Source organism: Acanthaster planci, linkage group LG06 (assembly GCF_054643075.1).
Source record: "Acanthaster planci isolate LZ-2023a linkage group LG06, COTS_SCS, whole genome shotgun sequence".
Classification (NCBI taxonomy): domain Eukaryota; kingdom Metazoa; phylum Echinodermata; class Asteroidea; order Valvatida; family Acanthasteridae; genus Acanthaster; species Acanthaster planci.
In genome coordinates this window covers 13,453,859-13,480,161 of record NC_141782.1, presented here as the reverse complement: position 1 = coordinate 13,480,161, position 26,303 = coordinate 13,453,859, and the positions used below count along the sequence as shown (strand labels likewise).

Here is a 26,303-nt window from a genome sequence, read left to right as displayed (position 1 = left end):
TTCATGAGGGATGAAGCTATGTAACGTTTTACATGTTATGGGCAGGGAGTGAAATAAAATAGATCTACCCCCCCCAAAAAAAAATCGGCTTTCACTTATTAAAACAAAAACTGCTCCATGGGGGTGTTATGACCCTCGCCCCCCTCCACCCTTGATATTTAGTGATATTTAGTTGTTAATATAACCTCTTATTGGTAGTCTCAGGATTTTCCAGATTTGTTCATTTACCAAAACGGCCATTCTAATACTACAAAATGAAAGCAAACGAACACATAGACCTTGATTTGCGAATGTTTATTTTCAGTGTACTGGTCTGAGAATTAAATTCCTTCTGCACTTAATCATGTACTGTGCGACTGAAGCCTTCCGAATTTCATGCTCGTGTGGATTTAATTTTTACTATGTCTTACAAACTAAATCCATGTGCCTCTCTCATTCGTTTAATAACATTCAATTGCATGTAGTCAGTTGTCGGGTATCCTACAGGAGTTCTCCTCCCAATCTAAATCACTTCAAACATTTCATCCTAACCCACCAGGGTGTATGTAAAATCATACTGAAATCTGATGATTTAGGGCTATTAGGTATATGCCAACCGTCACGTACTGGTGGCAGACCTACATGACAGTACATTTACCAACATCAATTTGCTGATAAAACCGGTTCCAACTGGTCCTGATAAGCGGATCAACGGTACAATACCGGGAAGAAAAGTACATGCAACTTGACAAATGCAATTTCTTTTCCCCCTTAATGTTTACTTAATTCTAAAACAGAGCACTATGATTCTAATCACTTTAAAATTAAGTTTCAAGTAAATCTCAAAAGGGAACACAGAATATCTGACATACAGAAGTGAACCTTTTCAGTCACCGATTTCAATCATGATGCTACTATATCTGTAACCATTTAAGCTACAAATACACTGAAAATACATGTATACAAAGAGCCTATGATTTCAATCCCTGCTTAGAAGCAATTGCTAGTAACACGTGTTGAGGCTTATTCACATAAGTAACATGTGATGTCACATTTCTTTACGGAGCATGGCTACTAAATGTGCAATAAGTGTAGCAAAATGTACTTACAAGTTCAAGTTCTCAGCGAACAAGGTGAACTCCAAGTTAAAACATTTTTAAAATTCTCAGACAGCAAAATTTTCAAACTTACAAGCAAGTCACTTATGAACAAATCCCTCCCCACCGAAAAGCAGTGAAAATACATATTTAACATTTTTCACAGATACTACATCATGTTAACATGCAAAGCCAATTGATTAAATGATCAACAAACTTTTTTCCTTGTCATGTCCAATTTCAACCACTGTTATACAAGGCAAATTATTTGCATACAATTCTCATAAAAGATCAGCTAAATATGTACTTTCTCAAGTCAAAACAGAAAATACATAACTTTATAATATAACTTCAAGCATTTTACAATCTAAAAAGGTGACCTAGAATCTCCCTCATATCCTAACACCACAATCTTTAAAGTACTTGAAGTACTTCAAAAGGAACCTTGAAAGAAAGTAGAAACTCTGTTGACACAATTCAAATGAAGCAAGTTCCCTTCTCAATGAACTCCCACAAACACCAGAACTGCAAGTAAATGTCCAGTTAAACAAATGTTTACCAAGGGTTCTTTCACTGCATGAGCCAACGTGGTACAGCTTTTGTGAATTAGGCCTTTTTGCTTGGGAATCGGTGCATGCACGCAAGTGTTCTGTGGTCCTCAAGGTCTTGGCAAGTTTGCTATTGATACAAACATTAGGACACTGAAGACTTGTTTCATGCGCATAATTCTGTGCACTTAAAACAGAGCCTAATCTTGCATTTCCATGCACAAGTGCTTGCCCACAGTATCTCATGCAAAAACAAAGGCGACTCCCACTAACAAAAAACCAACATGATATGCTGAACCCCATAATGTGGTGACGTGCACCACTCAACACTTGGGAGGGGCTAAATCCACCCCATGGTCTGGGAACTGTACCACCCTCACATTTGCATGTTGGCCAGGCTAGTGGGAGCCGACTTTCCCACATTTGTAAACAGGCTCTTCAGAACAGTCAGTTCTTTGGTCAGCAGCTCCACTCGCTTGTTCAATCGTTCATTTTCCGATGTAAGTTCTTTGACTTTGCTCTGAAGTTCAAGTGATTTGGCTTTGCTCTTCTCTCTGCTTCGGCGTACGGCTATATTGTTCTTGACCCTTTTCTGTCTGTATTCCTCGGACTCTTTGTCAAGAACTAGGCGTACTCTCCTCGAGGAGCTTGACTTGCTCGATTTCCGGCCGCGCTGCACTGGACTCTTAAGGATGGGGGTAGCCGGTCTTGAAGGGCCACTTGTGTAGGTACTTGCGTCGTCGTCGTCGTCGTCGTAGTCATCAGTGTAGTACCTTGAGGCTGGCTCAACCTGCTCGGTGGGCTCTGCCTTCACCTGCAAGGCGGCTGCTCCCTCCGTACAGTCCAGCTGGGGCTGTGGCATGAACTGGGGATGTGATGAGGGCATCGAGTCGGGCAAGTTAGCCACTGTGACCGATGGTAACAAGGTGCTCTGAGCTATTTGTCTGGCGTTGGGTTGGGCGCTAGGCGCTGCCTCTGCCTCTTCTGGCCGGATCAAAGGGGGCAACTCCGTTGGAAGGGTAGACTTTGAGGGCGATGAGGGCAGAAGGTCAGACAGCTGGATGAAGCCGTTGGTAGGGGAAGTTGAGGGGTTAATATAGGCGTTCAAGTCAATCGAATTTTCGTTCTGAAACAGCCCGGTATAATCGGCGAGTCCCCCAAAATTCATCGAATCGTCTTCGTTACCGAAAAGAAAAACTTGATCTGGTTTATCGAGATCTTTTTCGGTATAATATTCAGAGTCATACATACAGAAGTTACCCGGTGAATCCATGGCCGCTAGTGCATAACTTCCACATGGTTGGGTAAAATTGGCTTGAACAGTTTGAAGTTGTGCTGCCAACCTGAACAGACAACCTTCAATGTTTGGCGACTCTCCTGGAAACTGTGTATAGGTGTTCAATTACTTCGCAGGATCAGTCAAAGAGTGAATTTCACTCACAAAATTAACGTATTATGTAGCAGTAGCAACTCTCAATCTTGCTTGACCCAACTCACGACGTCGTCACGTTGTAATGGCGCAGAATAGCATGCGCAACGTGATTTCTTCTCCGTCATATGACGTCGGTGATTTTTAGATATCACTACGCTGGGTAGTCCCCAAAACATTCTATCGTCAGAGTGGTTTGAAGTAAAACTTAGTAGAAGCAGAATTATTTCAAAACTTAATTCATGGTCGCTAGAAATAGAAACTGTGCAAATTATACTTCAACATGCCGTTTTTATGGGGCCAAATATTGGCACTACATGGAGTTGCGGACTAATATACTAAACTGATCCGTGAATACGTTCATCTATTATTAGAAATTACGTTTATTCCATGAATTTGATTGGCTACATGTTTCACGTGGCATTATATTCTCCGTGACGATGCATGCCCCAAAATAGTCATGACATTGCGCAATCTTGAATCAGAATCCAGCACCCTGGCGAAAATATTGCAACCTTCAACTATCTTCCAAAAAGCGAAATTCATAATTGCAATTACAGTTAATAGAATAGGAGACTACGAAATCAAAAATTTGATGATTCTGTCCCCTCTCTGAATTTATGGACTTCAGCACCAACTAAAAAAAAACAATTTATTCTTATTAATTTATTTATTTCTAGCCCGCGTCCGTCGAAAGCTAAATTATTTGGAGCCAAACCAACAAAGACAGTGAAGAAATGTTTAGTATTAGGAGTAAAAGAAAAACTTTGGATTTTCCTAAGTAGACAAAAACCCACTCCACATGCCGATCAATCAAGGTAGGATTCGAACCGGGGCCGCAGAGGTGGAAGGCGAGGAGGAAAGAACACTTGCACTATGGCAACCTGACTCCGTCCATGCACTGCAGGCTCTCGTAGACTACGGTTTTTGCGGTTTTGCAAAAGAATGAATACTTTTGTCGGGTGAAAAGTAATTTGACTAAACTTTTCTTACACCATTCATAAAATATGAGTAACTGTGGTGTAATTTAGTTATAAGCATATAACTATAGCCTGAATCTTACACCATAGTATATAGGGGGCGCGGCATTTTGAACTCAGTACCAATTGAAAATGTTGGTGCCTGGGAAGATTAAGAAAATGACAGAAATTCGAATGAATTTTTTTCTGTTTGATATATCGTACGTTATTAAATCCTTCACCTCTTCTTCACCAAAGTTGAGTTGGACAGGAAAATTGGCTTTCTGTGTTTAGTGTGTGATGCAAAAAAAGTAGGATTTTCACACCATTATTTTTATTAAACTCATTTATCATATATGATTGTTAGCGAATTTTGTTAAACTCGTTCATCATATATGGTATTCGCCAAATAAATACAATGTATTTTCTTAATAAATTTTCATAACACTGAAAAAACGTTGGGTTTCCTTTAGATAATGAACATTTCTCAGCTTATATTGAGTCCGACAAGCTCGCCGGACTAACCAAAATTTCTCGTGGATAAATTTCTCATCAGCAAAAAATCCCACACAACGAAAACGATCCGAACTCGCAAAACATGAAGAACGTCATCCTTTTGTAAATAGACAGACACCAATTTATTTACGTTTACGAGTACAGTACGCTTTCAAAGAGAATGCTCCTTACGCATTCAAGAGCCTAGACCAACCTCAACGCTATTATAGCTGGTACTATGTAGACAGGATGAAATCACACATTACGGTCTACCGGTTACCAATCAATCCCCTGCAAAGCTCAGAAAAATAATGATGGAGGCGTTCAGGTGATATTTGGTTTGTTTTCGCTGCGTTCAGCGACCAAAAAATCCACGTTTTTAAGCTCTGGTAACTGAGATCAATGCTAGAATCATCCTCCGGATTTCATAGCACATTCCTTAACTATCTGTTGAAGGTAAGAGACCTATTAACGCTCCTAAATCAATAGCTGAGTCAGTGAGTGATGTCTGCGCAGCCTTCGTCTTGTTTACGTGTAGTGCTTGGCGTTGGTTCAACTGGCTGATGTGTGATTGGGCAATACCATTGCGTAATCACCGTCGCTGCTCATGGTTGACGCAGCCATTGCTGTTTCTCGAAGCCTAAATTGTATGGCCGTTTTTAGTGTTGTGGATGTACAGATCTGTATATATTTACTCTTGAAATTAAGAAAGCTCTAGACATTAGTGGCAGCTGATTTAGTTCAAGGATTGTGTGCTGGATTTCTGGGTCCAACACTCTGGGCTGACACTGAGCTTGGCACTGACTCGACAGTGCAAGTGAGAAGTTTGCTGGGGCCACCGTTGTTGCACACTGTCACTACTACTGCTAGCAAGGGATTCCAAGTCGCACCGAGTGCATGTAGCAGACCATTCATATTGAGATTATATTCGAAGTGTGCCAAATGCTGCTATCATTGGTACGTTAAACTTAGTGTGGTTCGTTCTTAGAATTTTAAATACTTCTAACAGACACGTTAGAGGAGTAAATGTAGAAAACCCTTGACCGTGACAAGAGTGTTACGCTGTGACCTGTATCTGGCTAGTATGAGGTTGATTGTGAGCATGGTGAGGGTGGCATGGTATTCTGCAATTGAGCTCAGAAGCTTTTAACGTCCATGATGGTACCGTATAGTTACCAGGTCCCTTATTTCACCACTTACTGTGAAAACCAGATTTGACGATTCATGGCAAAATTAGGGACCTGGCGACTACACTGTTATTGGTGTTAGCATGTAGTTAACTTACTGTTCCAAGAGGTCTTGATGCCAGGGAGTTTTTGATAGATGAAGTACTTGCATGACTTGAATCAAGAAATCCACTTTCTCAATCAAATTTTCCCTAAAAATCTCACGGAGTGGAAAATGGTGTTCTGGCCATGTGACTAGCTATGTTTTTTAAATATCTGAGCTTTTACTTAATTGCACACCAACCTCTTTTTTGCATGGTGACAATTCACACAATGCTTTGAATGAATACCCTCAGAACCATGGAATCCGATGTCTGCCCTGCTCCGACGAAGCCCTCAGAAAACAAGCCTCTTTCGGTATAGGCTCTACATGATACTTAACAGGGCGTGAACAGGGAGTTTGTGTTGACATGGGGGGCGTACACTGAGTGTACAGTGTCACAATACACGTCGGGCACGGCAAAAAATCCAAAATTAGTGTCACCTCCCTGGCGCAAATCCATCTTTGAAATAGATTTTGTGATGGTTGTACAGTGTGTACCCACAGAAGTGCTGCTCTATTCCCCCAAGAGTTCTATGTAGCTTACATAGCTTTGTTCTTTGTACCAAGAAAAAAGTGGGCCATACATGTATTTCCTTGTGAAGATAAGCCTCGGCCACATGGTCGACTATGGCTGCAATCAATACACAAGATATGGAAGTTATATGTATATGCATGTTTGTGCATCCTGCCGACATTAATCTGTGTTTAGTCATACAGGGAGGTTTGCACTAAGCTTGGATAATTAGTACTCTAGAAATATTTGAGTTGAAGTGGGGGATTTAGGAAGATTCAGGAAGGCTACTGCTAAGATTGCATAGAAACTAGGGGTTAAACAATGATTAATATTTTAACTCAGTAAATTCAGTATTTCACAGAAGGTTTCATGCAGTATAATGGGAGAAAAAGTTTGTGAATTAGTTGTCAAACTATCTACAGTTCACATGAATGTACGTAATTTCTTTTCAAACAATCTTTCAAGTGCCTATAGGCCGGGCGGACATCCGTGACTTTCACAGAATGGCGGGTAGCGACCACAACCACTGATCAAAACAGCTGGGGTGCTCACATACTGATTAAAGAAAAGATTGTGTGTAGCCCGGTCCTGTGACTGGCTGGTGCGCGTGCATGTCGCAGTTGTTTTCATCGGCACTGTGTGGCTGCTACCCACCATTTTGTGAAAGTCCTGGATGTCCACCCAGCCACTAGTGATTTTTTTAGATTTGCCTGTTGCCATTCATTTCCCCAACCCAATATTTTGGACAACAGAGACTGAAACAAAATGCTGAACTGTTGTGTATTTTTGTTTATTTGTGCAGGGGCAAACTATGGAAATGAATAACACTAACAACAACAAGGAGATACCACCTGATAACCGTAAACCTGGTGGCGGCAAGCTCAACACTACTGGCCGCTCCTTGAAGAAGTATCTGCATGACAAGGACAGCGAGGAGTACAAGATCCGCCGGCAGCGCAACAACATCGCCGTGCGCAAGAGCCGGGACCGCAGCCGCAAGAAGGCAGAGGAGACACAGGAGCGGGTGCAGCAGCTCAAGGAGGAGAACCAGCAGCTGGAGAACAAGGTGATGCTGCTGTCCAAGGAGCTCAGCCTCCTCAAGGATCTCTTCCTGGCTCATGCCCGGGAGGTACCGGACCCCAGCACCACCTTTGGCCTCTACACTGCCTCGCCGGACGTGGCCAGCCGCCTGCAGAATCGGGAGGTGAATCCAGACGGCCAACCGACCGAGGACCAGCTGAGCTCAACCTCATCAGATCACACCTACGTTGTGACAGTGAACCCGGAGGGCGTGAAAACAGAGGCGTGATCCAGGGCCCCCTCATGTCTCTGACACCAGTTGGAGACATCTTTGTAAATATAGCAAAAGAAAAAAAATTATCTTGTACAAACTTTGTTACAGGTGTATAACCCCCTTCTTAAGACAGACCGCCATTGTGCATTGCCATTGATAGCAAATCCTTTTATAGTTACATGTACATTGTAGCTTACAAGTCTTTCGAGTTTGAATCAACATAAATCTGGTGTTAACAAAGAAAGTAAACTGTAGTTTGAATTCTGGCAAATGTTTTAGTGTGTATATCTGCTCCTAACATATTTCTGGCCACTTTGCGTAATGTTATTTTTGATGCTGTGTTATAAATATATTTGTAAATCTAACCATCATGGTTTCTATTCAGTGTTATCCTGTTTTTTCATCAAAGCAAATTTTATTTTCAAGCTCTTTTGTCTTAAATAGGGCTAGTTTCCAGAGGTAAAGTTCAATGCCATACAGCAGAACCTGTTGTGAAGAACACCCATTGTGGTTCTCATTCATATGGTTACTTTTTTAGGCATTTGGATGTTATAATGAAAGAAAGAAATGGTACTACTATGCATAATTTGTAAATGAAGTTATCAGGAAACTGAAATCCCACATTCTCACCAATATTAGTATCTCAGTGAGACACTGACCTGAGAACACATGTACCTGTAGGTGTAGACCACAGGTAGGTGCTCTACGCCTACATGCACCTGTGTAAGTGCACCTTCCTGTATTCTCATTCTTAGCTTGCCTCTAAAGATTTATCAGGAACTGCATGAAATTCCGTCGGAGAGTAGCTATTTGATTTTGGTCTGAAGGCAAAATTAAAAGAAGGAAAGATAAGATAATTGTAAAAACTCTGAATTAAAAACCACAAGTTCTTGTCTGATGTACTTTGGTATGTATGTACTCAATTCTAGTAGCTTGAGGGACACTGTTTACTAGAACATCTCTTGGATGCATAATGCTTTTTTATTGGTAAAGTTTATTAGACACCCCATGTGCGTTTTTAAAGTAATGTTCTTCAAACTGCATAATTTTGTTTGGTGCTTTGCCCTTTTCAAAGTTCACATGCGGTGTCAAATTCCCCAGTTCTTTGAGGACTGAAACATTTCGCTTTTTATCGAAAGTCTGTTTTGAACAGTATTTCATCCAATCAGTCATCTGTCATCAGTTGAATACAGAAAAGCATAATTATTAGTTTCAAAAATTGTACATAGGTATCAAAAGTGGTTTTCTTTATTCAAGAGTTGATCTGAAATGGACACTAATTATTCTTATACTACATGTAAGGAGTGTTGGAATCCTTTCCAAATCATTAAAGATTTGGTAGCTGCATACAAGATGCTGGTAGCGTGCATGCAGCAGTCTGACGTTGCCAGTTGTCAGTAGGTTATGTTGTCGTCAAAGTGCATACTGTCATACCGAGTATAAAAAGAAGAACTTTCTTGGAGAAAACCCATGAGCTTGTGGACTAAAATGATGCACAGAACGTTGGAAATAAAGCATGTCTAGAATTGGTTAATCTCAAGCAGTATTCTCAGTATTTGCTTTTGTTCTGAATTTAGATACTGTTTGCCAGACACCTTTTCATATTAAGTTCCCATTGACAACTTCTACCTGATGTGAAGTGGAAAGTGGATGCTGTTCATGGTCCAAGTGGAAGTTGAATGTGAAGGTACATGAAGTATTTCCGGAAGTGAGAAAATGGACGAAATACTGAAATGGAAACCTTTGGGCCCAGGAAGTGTTGAAACTGTAGGTTGTTGATGTATTGAGGAAAACTAGAGTCAACATTGAAAGCCACATTGAGTCACTTGGATGTATACGTACTGTGTGTGATCTCATCCTCTCGCTTTTGAGGGAAAGTGGTAATCCATAGGAGCTCAAGCATTTTACGCTTGGATTTTTCTAGCCCCGTATGCAAAACCGACAACAAACGTGAATTGGTTCCCTATTTTTGCTATCACTGGAATTGGACATAGGGATATGAACTGAGTGTAAAAAGAATAAGCATCTCCGTAATACTGTTGAGCACTATGTTTGGGCAGAAAGTAATTTGATTTCATTAATTTGCATTCAAAAGACTGTTTTAATACTTAAGGGGTTTCAGTAGAGGTGTGATAAAAAGGACTTTAAATAATGCCAGTCATACATGAGAAACGAAGTTGTCACAGGTTACAGTGTGATTGTTGGCAGAGTTTGGTGTACAGTAATACAATAAATAAGTCCATGCATACTTGTGGACTGAATAACGAGTAATATTTTATGTCCCAAGGTTGTTGTTGTAACGTGCTTTGGTTTTGTTGATGTACACACTCGTATGCGGCCTGAAGTGTACATCTTGCATTTAGCCAAGCTGTGTGACGGAGTTCGTCCCTCTTTTGGAGGAGGTGTATGGGTTTTGCAAACTGTTGCAGCATAGACGACCCTGTCAGATGATCTTATGATCATGTGAAAGTTTAACAAGTCTTCAGTTTCAACTTGAGTTATCATATCGCAGAGGAGTAGATTGTGAGCAATGGCGCTGAGAGTTTAAACATGACGTCTCTGGGACTTTTTCTGCATGGGGTAGAGCACTCGTGAGTTCAGAACAGAGAGTAGTGGGAGTGAGTCAATTTTGAGGGTTTTTAATCAAGTTGGTGATTTCCCTTTCTTTTGTTTTTGGTCATTCCTTTTTTTTTCTGCGTTATTTTTCGACATTTTTTCTAGAGGTTTTGGCCAGCAGCCCTTGCCCCTCTCCTACAACACCCATGGCTTGAAATTTACACTCAAAGTTAAGATTGACGTAGCCAGTCCTGAAAAGAAATGACTGTACTCAAACTACGCTTGTGGCCTGAATTTTTGTTCGGTTTGGTTTTTTTTTGGGGGGGGTGCAGATGTTATGTACGCTTTTGTAAAAAATGTGTTCGTAGTTCAGATATTTTCTTGGATAAAAGGGGGTCGCAAGATGGGGGGGCCGCTAATAGTGGGAGATGTCCAAACATTCAAGTGCGGCCTGTCAGGAGCGGGAGCTGCATGGATGGGTACTGCACTGCAGCGTGCCTCACGGTCCACCTGAATCACGCCCTCAACGAAAAAGCCTCGCAACAAAATCCTTGCTTGCGCAGTGCTGTACCCGGGTCCGACGCCCCGCTCCAACGAACGTTCGTACCGCGCCGTGGGAGCGGAGTGGACGTCGGACCCCACAGTTAATTCTGGGGGTAGGCCAAGTACGTGTAAACAGTATCTCAGCATCGGCTTGTGCTTGTTCCCTGATTAACGTGTAGTCCCTTGGTCTATTTCTTTGAAAAGTCATCATGAGGGTGCAGGGTAAAGTTGCCTTGATCACAGGGGCTGCTGAGGGTCTCGGAAGAGCGTTTGCAGAGGAGTTGTTGAAAAAGGGTGCAAAGGTATCTATATCGAAAAGAAAATATGCTCACTTCACTACGATCATGACCTGATGAGGTAAAAGTCACGGTAGCAGCGCCGGCAGGAGGCCTCATGATCTGGTGGTACATACATGTACGCATGCTGGCCTACATGTAAATGGTGTATGCAACTTGGCCTACCTGTATCATGGTTTACAGCATGAGTGATTTACACAATTAATTATAAAGGCATTGTGGGAAGGAAAAGGGGCAGTGTTTGCCCCTTTTTCCTTCCCACAAATCCTTTCTACCGTATTGTCTATGCAAAATCACTCATGCGATATTGGCAATACGGCTAAGTTATGTACATGTATCACTTCAGGTTTTGCTCAAGTTGGCTAGTGGAGGATCCAAGTTGGGTTTGATGTGTATTAGATATACGGATACAGTTTTAACTTATATGTACAATCGAGGCCCTGCTCTGTGCCATGCATCATGCTTGTAATGTTACATTATCATAATGCAGTGTTGGCCAAGGCTACATTATTCAGAATTTGTCTCATCATGTTTGTTTTAATTAATTTGTTCAAATTGGCTCTGGTAATGGTAACCATGGTTAATACTAATAGTTACTACATTGCACAATTATTGCCAATCTAAGGTTTCAATTTCTAATCATCGCTTGCATAGAAATTGCCTAATGTAGCTCTACTGAGTGGCATGGAGCATTTGTATTAATTGGACTGATTCAATATCAAAATTGGAAAAAAGGATTATGTACTAATGCTCCACTCAGTAGAGCTGGCCTAGGCCTAATCAGTGAATAGACAATTCTGTAATTCCGGCATTCTGGGATTGTGTCTGCTCAATGTGCAGTTTTTCCTTTCTTGTTTTCTTCCACCATTTTCTTTATTTTCTCAGTCAGATTAGATTGCATGGTTACTTTCTATAAATGCTTTTCTATTCTTTTGTGGTAGATTCATACACTTGAATGATTTTTTTGTAAAGGGACGTTAAGCCTGAGATTCACTGGGAGCCTGGTCTAGTTCCTGTTTCCACTGCACCTAACTGGTACAAAAAATGTAGACAGAAATTTGTGTAGACTTCTGTGACAGTAGCCACTCCGAGTTGGGCTACATACTATGACCCTTGCCGGGTCCTTTATTTCGTCACTTACTGTATTGTGAAAGCCAATCAAACATGACAATAGGTGGCAAAATTAAGGACATCGCCAGTCATGGACCTACATGCATACGGTCACAGACATTGGGCCAGCCTACTGGACAGACTATGCCCAAACCAGAAAAAAATCGATGAAATGCTTGTACAAATGTACATGTACCTTGTGGAAAAGCGCCTGGCCTTGTTCTTATCATGATGACTTCATTCACCTAAGCAGTTCATTAATATGCCTGGCCAAACTTTAGTCCCCAAACTGTTCCTAATCCTGTTTGTGAAATATTGGTCTCTATTTTGTCATCTGATAAGTACCAATTAACCAGTGTTGTATTCGAGTCTATCACAAGTCCTTCCACAAGTCCCTTCACAAGGCTAGTCATAAGTAGCAGAGAGAACAATGACAAAACAATGCTAAATTTGTCACACTTCATTTGAACAGCAAAGACAGAATGACTTGTGATGGACTCCTGATGGGCAAGTGTGATGGACTTGAATACAAAGGTGCTCCCAACCGTTTAACAGTGTCAAAGTTACGCCATGTGACCTATAAAGAATTACCTGCAGTGTTCTAGAATATGTACATGTTGTCCAGTACTATGAGGATTTGCGCTGTTTGGTTTCAGATGCAATAACTGGGCTGTGTAATTTCCCCAACTTTGCTACTGTAATTGGTCCAGCCCAACCATAGCATGGTTTGCCAGTGGACATTATAGCACTGTCATACAACACGTGCTAGCAAACTGTAGTTTTGGTTTGTGTCATGGATGAAATGTCAAAATTAGAATGTTTTTTGTCAGATGTGAGTTGTTTGTCAAAACCCTGCAGAAGATGGAGAAGTGCTCTGTGTAGACAGAAATTACTTGACTAGAGGTGGGCCAAACCAACTGCAACCAACTGCAGCACATTCCACAGTTGGCATTGACGGTGTATAGTTTGGGAATAATAACAAGGCCATTTGGCACAAGTGAAGCCTATGAAACACACAACTATGACCATCTACAAAACAAGTGCATTGTTTGGCTTTCAAAGCCAATTGCATAATCATGACCAAAATGGAGGCTGTTTGTGGAGTCCATTCCCCTTGCATGAGCCAGTTATCACAGAGATGCCACAGAGTTGACTCCATCCATTGTTGACTGTCAGTCTAGAGCTGCAGTTGAGTACTTCTTCCATTCATGTGCATGTACTCTATTAAACGGCAGCCCTTGGCACTCCTCCATGACTATCAAAAGCCCAGATATGCCAGGAAAAAGCGGCACTACCCCCTCCCAGCATCCCCTATCATTTCCATAGGACTGTTGAGAATGTATTAACACTTTTTTTTTAATAAGAAAAACAAGTTCTAAAAAGCCATTGCTTACTGGTGCTGGCATTTACATGTAATTACCAGAACAAAACTAACAATTGAGCATACAGTGATGGCAAGATGCTTCTAGAATGAGATCACTGTATACAACTCTTTAGAGGAGGGCCCAAAGTGGGGAGGGGGCCATTTCTGTCACAGGTTTTATTGTGTTTTCTGTCAATATTCATCATGCAGTTTTGATTTTGATTACTTTTTAAGCAGCATTCCTTGCTTTGCAGGGGATCGGAATAGCCGATGTAAACCATAAAAAGGGACAGGAGACGGCACATCACCTCACCTCGCAATATGGCAATAACAAGGCTGTCTTCCTCCAGTGTGATGTCACGTCAGACCAACAGCTGGAAGGTGATTCATTACGGTATAATTCTGGAAGGTGCAGTACTCCCTTGAAGCATGTACTGACTGGTTTACGTGAAGGTTGCTGTGTGTTGCTTAGCTGTACAAGCATGTACAAAGTTGTCTTCAAGTTGGGCAGGGCGCATAGCAACAGTGACATTATAGGCCAGCTCAATTTTTTGATGAGGCAAGGTCATTCAGTAACTTATACAATGGCCGAATACGGTAAATCTTCAACATCTGATTGGCTGGTTGGTTGCAGATATGGTGACATGAAATATCCAGACTAATTTGGGGTGGTCTTGCCATAACAGTGTAAATATCACAACGCACGGGCTCATTTTAGCCAAACCACAATGGGCACTTGTGTTGCATACAGTTAAGTGATGTAACAGTTTTTCCCATGAAATAACATTATGGTCGGTGTACAATAATCACAAAGCACTGGTCTTTCTTTTATTTGATGGAGAAAATTCTTAACTTATGTAATATAATGCTGGTGTTTCTAATATGAAGAAATAAATACCCTACCAAATGCCAAGAACACTTTGTAAGACGTCCTTGAACATCTGCAGTTGAAAACTAATTCAGAATGTGACAGCTTTGTGTTGTGATTTTATGCTGGACTGAGAAAAGCAAATGACAACTTTTACACACATGCATAGTATAACAAATAGTGAAACAAACAGTTGCTTTACATTTGTGAAGTGAAGAGCATAGTATCAATGTCTATACCCCTTTTTGGTACTCTTCAAGAGTTGGTGCATAGAGTTCATAGAGCCAAAAATATGAAGCAAACAATTTATGCGAAGATGACTTTACACTTTATTTTGTGTGGACATGATGGACGTATTCATTACAGCTATACCATGTCATTGCTTTCTAGAATTACAACAAAAAAACTGCTCAGGAAGATAATGGTATTGTACTTTGAAAAGACTCTCCAACCATGACAGGTATTAACGTGAGTAAAATTACTGCAAGACATGTATTTCTCAGATTTAATCATTGTTCTTTTTTTTCAGATGCTTTCAAGAAAACAAAACAGAAGTTTGGCCAACTGGACATTGTGTGTAACAATGCAGGCATAGGAGACGAAAGGAAATGGAGACAGATGATAGACATAAACTTGGTAAACAGACCCAAAACCATTGGCGTATATATCAAGGGCTCAGTCGGGGGGTGCATAATGGAAGTTTTTCCAAACATGGCTGTCCACTGTTTTTATCCTTGAAAGAATCCCCCCCTCACAAAAAGTGGAAGTATCTGGTTGCTTTTCTAAAATTTTGGTACTTTCAATCCCTGAGAAAATGGTCTGAAATTAGAAAGAATAAAATTGGCAACATGTTCCCGGGGTTATGTCTCATGCTACATGTACATGGCCTTGGCAATTTAACCCTTTTAATACTGATGGAATGTATGGCTTAATGTCAAAGTACTTAAAGCCTAGCTAGATCGTCAATGGTTTGTCGAGGAACTTGGAAGTGAGCCGTGCTGAAAAGCTTTTCCCTATTTTCCTTTATTTTTGTTTACATGAGTCAACGTACATCAGTAAAACGGCTTTTTGGTTTTGTTTTACTTTTGTTTTGTTGATTTTAGATCACAACAAAATAATTGAAATAATTAACATTTTACATGATGTTGGTTCGTCAGGTCAGTTGGAATGCAGGAAAGTTGTGGACACATAATCCCTGGGAATGTTTTGTCCATTCACTTGCAGGCTGCAGTTGTCCAAGGCACCTACCTGGCTAGGAAATACTTGAGCAAACTGAATGGCGGATCGGGTGGTGTTGTTATCAACATTGCCTCAATGGCTGGTAAGTTGTCTGTTCCTGTAGGCGACTTTCTACCTCTTGCCGGGGATATTATTTTTGGCCTAAAAGTTTGACCTCCAAAAAGGGCAACATTAGTGACCAACATCCTAGATACATGTACAGCCAGATGCCATAAATAATGATTCACACGAGTGCATTCGAACAGTATTCGCAGTGTCTTTTACCACGGCCTCATATTTTTTAATTTTCCGTGCACAGTGGCCAAGTTCGAGTTCATCACCTGGTCTGCCTCCACAGACTTCATGTTGTGTGTGTACGAAACAAACGGGGAATTAGTGTGTTCAGATGTCAGTCAGAGTTGTTTTGAGGTGCACTTGACATTTCAACCATGACCTGTGTGTTTATGTACCTGTACAGATGTCCAGATCACCATCCACATATCCAGAACTGCTTTCAGTGCAAAATGGTTGAGTTGGCTGTCTCACTGCCTGATGATGCTTATCAAGGATGAGTCCTTGGTTGGTGTAGTGGCACTTTTTCCACCTTCCACCTCTGCGACCCGGGTTCGAATCCGACCTAGGTCAGCATGTGGATTGGGTTTGCAGTCCCTGCCTGATTCCGCGGGTTTCCCTGGAATAGTTATCCAGGGTTTTCCTCCCACCTCTAAAACTGAACATTTCTTCATTGTCTTCTTAACTGTCACTTCATCCTGTAATTGGTGCTCTTGGATGAACACATATAAAATAAATAAATGTTTGGCTTTATGCAGCCCTGTTATTTCATGTGCGCAATTGTTGTCATCTTCATGCTTCAGTTTCTCAGATGTTGGGGACAATACTCATGGAAACAAGTGCACCTAGTGCCGAAAGTCCTGCCCCATGCTGACCATTGATTCGACTGCATACAGAATTGACGCAATGCCAACTTAAATTCCTGCATCGCAAACCGCACGTCTCATTGCCACTCTGCGAACAGTATTTAAAGTTGAAACCCTGATCGCTTATCCGTGGCATTGCTCTCTAACTGGCAGGTTTGATTTTGGGACCACTATGCCCGGTCTACACAGCCACTAAGCACGGTGTGGTGGGGTTCACACGGACAATGGCCGTAAGTGCATTGTGCATTTTGACTACATGCAGATCTGACACGATGAGTATTTTGTTCTTGTACCAGTGTTTCATGTAGTGATGAGCATAATTTAGAGGTTGTACATGAACGTGGTATCGTATTGAAGTGAAATTGGTACCCGTAAGAAAACTTTTGTAACCACAGAATTAAGGAAATTGAGAAATCATCAATTTTGTTCTTTTACCCAAACATCACTAAACAACCTTGAAATATAAAAATGAAATCTATTTAACATTATACATGTATGTGGTTTCATGTGACGTGATTTTCATTTTGAAAATGTACAGCCCAAATCCTATTCAAACGTTTGTTTTCCTTTGTCTGAAAGTTGCTTTGTAACTTGTGTCAGTTGCCTGCAGGTTGCAAGTCTTATAATTTGGAACCAGTTCCCAACATCAGCAGGCGGGCACTTGGATACCTGGTTCTGGTGCATAGGCCTAGAGTGTAGTTTTGATACATTTGCATGTGAACATGTTTCACTTGACTCTTCACATTAGTACAGTTACAGCACTCCATTTCTGGACATTTCTCAACTGTGGAACAATACAGCACATACGTGTACATGTACTTCAAATTGCTAAGAGGTTCAAGTGATTTCAATGGTACAAGATTTTTTCTAGGGCTCGTAACATGAAAGAGCTGTGTGCACATTTCAACTTGGTTGAGTTATCTCATCACTCCATATGCAAAGTTATCGGTAGTGATATCTTGGGCAACCAAACTGCTTATTACTTGTTTGCTTTCAGACTTGGCGAACCCCTGATCTATCTGTATTCCAGAACCCTCCTTGTGTTTCAATCAATCAATTAATGACGAAAATGTCATTTTTGGCTAGCTGCGAAGTGTGAAGCAAGTGCCAGCATATGTAATACTGATTTCTATCTTCTGTCCATCTGTCCATCGGGGCGTCCGGCCGTCCGCCCTCAAATGTTAAAGTTTTTCCTTGCAGGTCCATAGGTGTTTAAATGTGCCAAATGAGTGCTTGTTTGCTTCGTCTTGGAATTCCATCAGTATTTAAATAGTCTCATCTGGCTTTAATGCTTAGAAACTTATGAATTTTATAAAAAAAATTATAAAAGTTGAATGTTAAATTTTTGAGTTGTATTGTGTACTTGCCCTGTAGTGCATACAGTACATACGTACCTGTGTACTGAGCATGTAATGTACATGTATGTGTAGACAGTGTTCAGACACATACAAATGTACATGTACAGTATGTGGGGAAAATGTAAGGGATGGGGGGGGGACTCCAAGTGACAGATTAGGATGTTTGTTGGAGGAGGGGTACCTGTAGGAGGAGAATCATGGGGACAAGGTACATGTATGTAGAAAGTGGATGAAATGCTGGATAAGGTTGGTGTAATGGTTGGGCTGGATTAGTGGGATGATGGGACAGCCTGAGTAAGAAGTGAAGGGAATGATGGGCAGGGTGTGGAGTAGGAGATGGATAGGATGATGGGGAGGGGGTGGAGTAGGACATGAATGGGATGATGGGGAGGGGGAAGAGTAAGAGATGGATAGGATGATGGGGAGGGGGAAGAGTAGGAGGTGGATAGGATGATGGGGAGGGGGCAGAGTAGGAAATGGAAAGGATGATGGGGAGGGGGAAGAGTAGGAGATGGATAGGATGATGGGGAGGGGGAAGAGTAAGAGATGGATAGGATGATGGGGAGGGGGAAGAGTAGGAGGTGGATAGGATGATGGGGAGGGGGAAGAGTAAGAGATGGATGGGATGATGGGGAAGGGGCAGAGTAGGAGATGGATAGGATGATGGGGAGGGGGAAGAGTAAGAGATGGATGGGATGATGGGGAAGGGGTAGAGTAGGAGATGAATAGGATGATGGGGAGGGGGAAGAGTAAGAGATGGATAGGATGATGGGGAGGGGGAGAGTGTTAAATGGATAAGATGATGGGGAGGGGACAGAGTAGGAGATGGATGGGATGATGGGGAAGGGGAAAAGTAGGAAATGGATAAGATGATGGGGAGGGAGCGGGGTAGGAAATGGATGGGATGATGGGGAGGGGGTGAGTAGGAGATGGATAGGATGATGGGGAGGGGGAAGAGTAGGAGATGGATAGGATGATGGGGAGGGGGAAGAGTAAGAGATGGATAGGATGATGGGGAGGGGGAAGAGTAGGAGGTGGATAGGATGATGGGGAGGGGGAAGAGTAAGAGATGGATGGGATGATGGGGAAGGGGCAGAGTAGGAGATGGATAGGATGATGGGGAGGGGGAAGAGTAAGAGATGGATGGGATGATGGGGAAGGGGTAGAGTAGGAGATGAATAGGATGATGGGGGGGGAAGAGTAAGAGATGGATAGGATGATGGGGAGGGGGAGAGTAGGAGATGGATGGGATGATGGGGAAGGGGAAAAGTAGGAAATGGATAAGATGATGGGGAGGGAGCGGGGTAGGAAATGGATGGGATGATGGGGAGGGGGTGAGTAGGAGATGGATAGGATGATGGGAAGGGGGAAGAGTAGGAGGTGGATAGGATGATGGGGAGGGGGCGGAGTAGGAGATTGGTAGGATGATGGGGAGGGAGCGGGGTAGGAAATGGATGGGATGATGGGGAGGGGGCGGAGTAGGAGATGGATAGGATGATGGGGAGGGGGCAGAGTAGGAGATGGATAGGATGATGGGGAGGGGGCAGAGTAGGAGGTGGATAGGATGATGGGGAGAGGGCAGAGTAGGAGATGGATAGGATGATGGGGAGGGGGCGGAGTAGGAGGTGGATAGGATGATGGGGAGGGGGCGGAGTAGGAGATTGGTAGGATGATGGGGAGGGGGCGGGGTAGGAAATGGATGGGATGATGGGGAGGGGGCGGAGTAGGAGGTGGATAGGATGATGGGGAGGGGGCGGAGTAGGAGGTGGATAGGATGATGGGGAGGGGGCGGAGTTGGAGATGGATAGGATGATGGGGAGAGGGCAGAGTAGGAGATTGGTAGGATGATGGGGAGGGAGCGGGGTAGGAAATGGATGGGATGATGGGGAGGGGGCGGAGTAGGAGGTGGATAGGATGATGGGGAGAGGGCAGAGTAGGAGATGGATAGGATGATGGGGAGAGGGCAGAGTAGGAGATTGGTAGGATGATGGGGAGGGGGTGGAGTAGGAGGTGGATAGGATGATGGGGAGGGGGCGGAGTAGGAGATTGGTAGGATGATGGGAGGGGGTGGAGTAGGAAATGGATCGGATGATGGGGAGGGGGTGAAAAGGAAATGGATAAGATAGGGTTGGATACAAAGTGCAGATCTGTACATGTACCCAGTACTTTAGAGGAATTTTAATTATGCACCATCCGTCAAACTCACAAATGCATGCACTGCATATATAATCATCCAGGTCTAGTCTGACTCTACTAGCTGGACCCACATTCTATAGGCATTCCTCTCTCTTGTAAAGAATTGTGAAGCCTTTGTACCTGTATCTCCCTTGGTGGTGGTCTTTGTTGATTTACTTTTAAATGACAGGCACCTTTTACACACAGTCTGCACACAGCACTGCCGGTAACTAGATTTTTTTCTCGTAGAGTACAATGAATTGTATTGCTAAGGTCGATAAAAAAGCTTGTTTATCTGTATTGCAGTCGTATGTCAACCAATCTTTTAAAAAAAATTGATGAAGCTTGGTTAGTATTTATTTTTTTGATTTAGTAACCATATTTGTATAACTTGGATGTCTCTTTCCTGTTATTACAAGAAAAAAATTCAAATTCATAGCAAGCAGCGAGCCATGGCGGCTTTGCCATTCTAGTTTTTTCTGTTGGCCAAAAGAAAGAAATTTTTACTGACTAAACCACATGAATAAATGTGCACGGTCCTTTTTTTTTCTTTCCGACAGTCGTTTGATCCAGCATTCACTGCAGAAGACATTCGCATCAATACCATCTGCCCGTCATTCTCAGACACATCCATTATTCACAAGACAGTACCCCCCGAGTTCATCAACTCCAGCACCGTAAGACGACTTTCAGACATTGCCAAACTGCTGCCGTAAGTCAAAGACAATTTCCCCCTTTTCTATGTTAGCATTTCCATCCTTGATGAAGCACTGGTCATATGTAAACATATTTGAATTTCCTGTGTTGTAAGCAGTGTTGTAGTTGAATACTTTTCCAGTATCAAATTGTCAGTTCCAACTGGTTTAGATTGGACAAAACTCGAGAACAATGGGCATTTGAGAGTAAATGCACAAACGTAAGGTGAGGTACCAAAATGAACTTGAACCTCTAGACACCCCCCAGTTTTTGTAGAAACTAAATTTGATAAGGAAAAGCACTCAAAGGTACTCAAAAATGTACTCGGCTGAGGACTTTTCAAGTACTTTTGTCATGAAGACTTGATTTTTATCAAACAGTGACAATATTCTTCAGCTTTTTCCCCTACATCTCGTTTAGTAGAGAGCCCAGTACTCCCAAAGTACTTAACTACAAAACTGGTACTTTGGTTGGTACTTCTTAAAAGTTAAACTTTGGGAAAAGTTATGATGACATTTACAAACTTCTCAGGTAGAAAATCCAGAAAGTCGATGTCTTATGAAATCACTACAAATGCATTATGGTCTTTTTATCCTGACATGCAGTCTGAGCCTCACACAAAAAGGTGCATGTTGTCATTCTTCTGTGGCGTAAGGGCATGCATTTTTTTCAGCAAGCATGTCCCTCATGGAGTCCATTTTTTGCATTGCATCAGTACCTGCCACTTTTGGTCAGGTAACCAGGTACTGTATGCACTAGCCACAGTGCTACCCCACCCCTGTAGACTAAGGTGACAACCAGAACTAAAAGTCATCACCACGTTGGCACCGTATTCGTCAAATATCTCATGACTGCTAGAACGTGGTGATTTGCTAAATCTGCACACTCGCTCAAGTTTAAGAGTGCATGAATGTGATGCCACTAAAGTTCAATTAATGGCGTCTCCTTGGGTTAGTCTACACCCTAGTGTTTTCTTACATGCCCTTCTGCAGGGTGTCCCTAGTTGCCGAGGGCTTCATCAGTCTGATTGAGGAGGACGCCCACGACAAGGTCATGCGAGTCACCCATGAGAGAGGCATCGACTTCCACAAGTTCAAAAAGACCCCTCCTATGCCCAGCAAAATGTAACATCGCAGTGTACGCCCCTTGTCACAAAGCCAAAGAAGAGATCTCAGGAAAGACCAGACAGTCTGTAGGGTTTTTATTTGATTAGATAAGGCAAACCTCAGTGAACTTTGTGTCTATATCTCATGGAAGCTATTTGGGTGGGGCAAAAGATGTGGCACTGTTTCCAACTTGTCATTATTCAACTCATTACATACTCACCCAGGTCATTGTATTCAAGCATGGTGGATTTCCCGGATTGTGCATTTATAGCAACTTTTCTCTAAAGTGCATTTGAATTCCACACAAGTCCACCTTTGCCAAGCAACAAAAGCCATGTTCCCATTTGTCCTTTTTTCTTCTTTCCAGTTACTAATACCATGACTTTCCATACAATTCCTGTTCATAAATCATCCTCTGTGACTTCATCCACTCTGATGGAACATTATGTGCAGTGCTACATTAGTGAAGTTACGCAGCACATGTACGGTTTCTGTTGTTATTCAACTCAGCTATCACACTGCTGAATTTGGCGGTTATGCCAGTCTCCTGGCATTAAACCCAGTCGAAGGGGAATGTTTTTTCTCAGACGGTCTGCAAACACAGCGGCCCTTTTCTAAATGTGTGTTATTTTGAATATACACTGCAACCCCACATCCCCGTTAACCAGGGAAGACCATTGTCAAGGTTTGATTTCCAGATGTACATATAGATGTGTTAGAGAACCAGCTGCTACAAGAAGGTGCTTTGAACCACATTTACCCAGAGCTATGTTTAAAGAAAGTTGTGAGTGTCATCATTGTTAGAAACAAACCGGCAGGTGTATGCACCAGTGCTCTTGGACAGTTGGTATATAATAGCTGAAGGCTGTACTCACGAATTGCCATTTTGTTTTCAAAATCTGAAACTGGCGACACACTCTCTACATACTTGTACACCAGCGTTTACCCACCAACCTCAGTGGTTGGTGGATGACAGTGGCTCATCAAGATAGCGCCCTCACACAGCTTAGCACAGTTTTTATATTCAAATCCACGATGGCTTCTTGAAACAAAGACTAACCTTAACAGCAAACTATGCACATTTGGGCTTTGTTGGAACGTAATGTTAAACAACTCGGGGGCTTGTGACACCGGACTTATGCTTTGGCATGGTCTGAGTTTTGCTGACAGTTACTGATGCACGGATGCCAATTTGTATTCAAAGAACACTTGCCGTGTAGATGCAACTGAAACCAGTGGCAGACTGCCTGACAAATTGAAGAGACAATTACATTTCATACTATATTGGTCAATATCTTAAGATTGGTTTGATCTGTTTGTTTGTTTGTTTCTTTTTAGTGTTGTAGCCAGTTATCACGACCAGAAGTTTTAGGACTGTACATGTCGTGCACAGTAAATGTAATCAGAGGATGAAATTTCTGCACCACAGCACTATATGTAAACTCCAAGATTTGTACTTCGAATAATTTTAATACAATACTAGTGAGGGAGAATGGAACATTTCGCTGAAAACCTCAAATACACTTGATGCTGTCACTTTAGGCAAATGGATTGGTGCCAGTCTAAACATCCTTTTCAGCTTCATTGAATAACCACGTCAGAAGGCGCTTCTGGTACCTGTTTCCTTTTTCTACGCATTTCCTCCATAGTTAATCCACCAGTTAGGATTTTTTTTCAAACTGATGGACAAGGATCAAAATCCTTTGTGGCTTCTTCATGTTGAACTTTCTTAGCTTCACTCCCTAGAGCAAAATTTTGAAGGAAGATCATCCGTGGAATAGAGATTTCAAACTTGGCAGGTGAAATATTGAGGACCTTGTCTTTACCAGGTGACATTTTTGGAGATTTTCCCTCCTGCTGAGTGAGTAAATTTTGTTCTAGATGTTTTGCTGCACTTAGGCTTTTGTTTGGTCTTTCTCTAGCACCCCCATTTGAAAATAAACTGGATCTCCTCATTAGATATCTACAGTATTGCTCAAATTGTATTTGTTATTTATATAAAATGTTTGAAATAAAACGTTGGTAAATGTCTTGTATTTGATGCTTTTATAAATCTATAAATATTTTTGATACCTGTAATATTGTTTCTGGAATGCAAAACCTAATTTTGATCATGTCTGCAAGATATTAACAAATTATTGTTATCTTTTGAAAGTTTTTTACTTTTACAGAAATGATTATGTCAATAAAAAGCCCTAAATGTTTACACTGTTTACCAACTATACCAGAGAAGTATATTCTTTCCTACTGTGTCAACACTGTAGATTTCCTATGCAAGTCAATCGACTGGTCGTCATATTCCGACAGGATGAAACCAATGTCTACACACTTCGAACAAGGAATATCTGAAATGCTTTTGTTAGTGTCAAAATGTCTGATACGTGAACAGTGGGCTTAATACGTTTTAGACATTAAAAAGTCTGAAACTAACAGTGGTCATACATTTCAGACAAGTATGTGAAACGTAAGCAGAGATTGGGATTCAAACATTTGTCTGAAAGGTAAGTTTCCTAATCACCAACTATGTCTCAGGTTGTTACTGTACATTTCAGAAAACTGGCTCGGCCTAAGCCACAAAATGTCTGAAATACATTTGAAGCAAGATTAGGACGGAGAGAACCCCCGCCTTTGTGTTGGTCATTGTTTGATCGGAATCTCAGGAATTCTTTACCTACTTGGGGGGGATGTGTTAGGCAACAATAGTCTAGGGTGCGCACAGGGATTGGACAGGTAAGGGGGGTACCCCTTCGTCCCATATCTTGCCTGGTATAAATCTATACTTGTACACTGTACACGTACAATGATTTAACCAGGCATTTCCATTTAACTTTTGACACCTTGAGTCATTCCATAGACATATCCGGAAAGATGGCACACTGCAATGGCATTGCATATGGATATTCTCCTAAGCCAGGTGTACGCATGGTTTGGGCAATCAAGATATACCCCATTAATTGAAGCGCCATGGAGTACAAGTGGAGCACCTGCTGGCCAGCGTTGTGCCTGGCACTGCAGCTAATTGGCTGCTAATTTGCTCGTCGACTGAAAGGCCTAGCTCCATGCCATGGACTTGTGAAGCACTGACTGTTCCATTCCAAAACAGATAAAGTTGTTTGATCAATTTATCAGCAAATCCATTAGGACTAAATTGTATTTCAAAAATTATATATAACTGTTGGCAAACTTAAAACTCATTGGCATTTCGAGGTTTTGGCAAAGATTGTACTAGCCTAACATGGGACAAAGACAAGCAAAGCTGCTTTCTGTTCAAAGAGTTCTCTGCTTATTCCAAAGCACATCATGAATAGAGAAAATACGATCAAAACAGGCTGCTGGATAAAATAAAACAGACCTAGGCTAATGAGTAATATTTTAAATGATGCGTGTTGTGTAATCTTCCTCAATTGATATTTTGCTGTATGGTCAGAAAGCGAGTTGCAACACAAAGACGCATATCATACTTCATAGACCCCTGTCTGCCTCCTTTAAAATAAGACAAAATGAGCATGATTTCCATTATTTTCAAACAATGAACAATACTTTCAAGTTTCCACACACTTAAATACAATTAAAGAAAATAATGTCCGCATTAGCGTGTAAATAGCATGCTAATCACACGGACCCTCGCAAGGTGCCTAGCTAGTGAACATTTTTTTTTTATTTTCAGGTCCATGCTGGGTGCGCATGAGTAAATTTGTTCGATGCTGTAATGAAGTAAATTTAATTTACCAGCCCACTGTTGCCCCTGAACCAGCATGAAAAAGGCCTGCAGAGAAAATCAACACACAAAGACCTGAGGACCGTCTGAAGTGATAATCACATCTATTATACAGGCCAAATAAAGTCATGGTTCTCAGCTAGGCGGCACAATCCATGACGACATTCTAATAAACAGGCCTTAAGAAGTTACTAAATCTCAAATACCTACATGTGCCATTTTCTGTTGAAGCCAACCTCTTGTTAGAATATGGATGAAGCTTGTCTTCAGGAATGTACAAGGATGTACAAGGAAGCGAGGGGTTTACCTACTGGGATTCTCAAGTTTCTCTAGTTATACATTTTCATTGTCCTTATCCTGTTTTGCTTCACTTGTCACGATTTTGTACTTCATTCCAGTTTGTAGTGGCTGGAGAATTCAAAATGCTTATGTATGCAGATAATAGGAAGTCATTTGGCAGGCACTTGTGAACCTGGCTACAATGCCTAGACATTCAGTACCCCCCCTTAATTCTTACACTTAAAAAGTGTGTACAAAGATCGTGCTTACTATACAGTGAAGAGGGCATATGGACATCACACCAGAGAATAATAACGTTTCCTAAAGAGTTAAATTTAGCACTGAAAATTAATGTTGAACCATTTACTTAGAAAACACTTTGCAGACCAGACTCATAGGGTTTCCACGCAGGGTGTCAATTGATGTCCAGATACAGAACTCTTGTCTTGATTATGGTAGAATTATAGTACTCATGCATTTCTGAACAGCATGTGG

The 26,303-nt window shown here is 41.7% G+C and overlaps 3 protein-coding genes across 5 annotated transcripts; 2 read left to right on the top strand and 1 right to left on the bottom strand.

Annotated features, from left to right (window-relative positions):
• Positions 1-279: 279 nt before the first annotated feature.
• LOC110990523 (uncharacterized) lies at positions 280-3,160 on the bottom strand. The gene has a single exon (XM_022255569.2). The coding sequence runs from the start codon at positions 2,895-2,897 to the stop codon at positions 2,001-2,003; it is 897 nt and encodes a 298-aa protein (XP_022111261.2). The 5' UTR covers positions 2,898-3,160; the 3' UTR covers positions 280-2,000.
• A 1,628-nt stretch (positions 3,161-4,788) lies between these two features.
• LOC110990524 (CCAAT/enhancer-binding protein gamma-like) lies at positions 4,789-9,124 on the top strand. Of its 2 annotated transcripts, none has more exons than XM_022255570.2 (2): positions 4,789-4,963; positions 7,093-9,124. In XM_022255570.2, the coding sequence occupies exons 1-2, from the start codon at positions 4,910-4,912 to the stop codon at positions 7,597-7,599; spliced, it is 561 nt and encodes a 186-aa protein (XP_022111262.1). In that variant the 5' UTR covers positions 4,789-4,909; the 3' UTR covers positions 7,600-9,124. The 2 variants fall into 2 exon arrangements, with proteins under 2 accessions (XP_022111262.1, XP_022111263.1); XM_022255571.2 differs by lacking the exon at positions 4,789-4,963 and adding an exon at positions 5,094-5,464.
• A 1,571-nt stretch (positions 9,125-10,695) lies between these two features.
• Positions 10,696-24,033, top strand: LOC110990924 (15-hydroxyprostaglandin dehydrogenase [NAD(+)]-like). 2 transcript variants are annotated; one of them, XM_087138440.1, is made up of 7 exons: positions 10,696-10,985; positions 13,707-13,833; positions 14,850-14,956; positions 15,545-15,641; positions 16,630-16,706; positions 20,570-20,721; positions 21,698-24,033. In XM_087138440.1, the coding sequence occupies exons 1-7, from the start codon at positions 10,893-10,895 to the stop codon at positions 21,831-21,833; spliced, it is 789 nt and encodes a 262-aa protein (XP_086994566.1). In that variant the 5' UTR covers positions 10,696-10,892; the 3' UTR covers positions 21,834-24,033. The 2 variants fall into 2 exon arrangements, with proteins under 2 accessions (XP_086994566.1, XP_086994567.1); XM_087138441.1 differs by lacking the exon at positions 10,696-10,985 and adding an exon at positions 10,995-11,097.
• The last annotated feature ends 2,270 nt before the right edge of the window (positions 24,034-26,303 follow it).

Bases quoted from the DNA above. Each gene is read 5' to 3' on its own strand.
- LOC110990523 (XM_022255569.2), bottom strand. From the start codon at position 2,897: ATGGATTCACCGGGTAACTTCTGTATGTATGACTCTGAATATTATACC.
- LOC110990524 (XM_022255570.2), top strand. From the start codon at position 4,910: ATGCTAGAATCATCCTCCGGATTTCATAGCACATTCCTTAACTATCTG. The intron at 4,964-7,092 runs GTAAGAGACCTA...TTATTTGTGCAG, and splicing joins TCCTTAACTATCTGTTGAAG to GGGCAAACTATGGAAATGAA.
- LOC110990924 (XM_087138440.1), top strand. From the start codon at position 10,893: ATGAGGGTGCAGGGTAAAGTTGCCTTGATCACAGGGGCTGCTGAGGGT. The intron at 13,834-14,849 runs GTGATTCATTAC...CTTTTTTTTCAG, and splicing joins GTCAGACCAACAGCTGGAAG to ATGCTTTCAAGAAAACAAAA. The intron at 15,642-16,629 runs GTAAGTTGTCTG...TCTAACTGGCAG, and splicing joins CAACATTGCCTCAATGGCTG to GTTTGATTTTGGGACCACTA.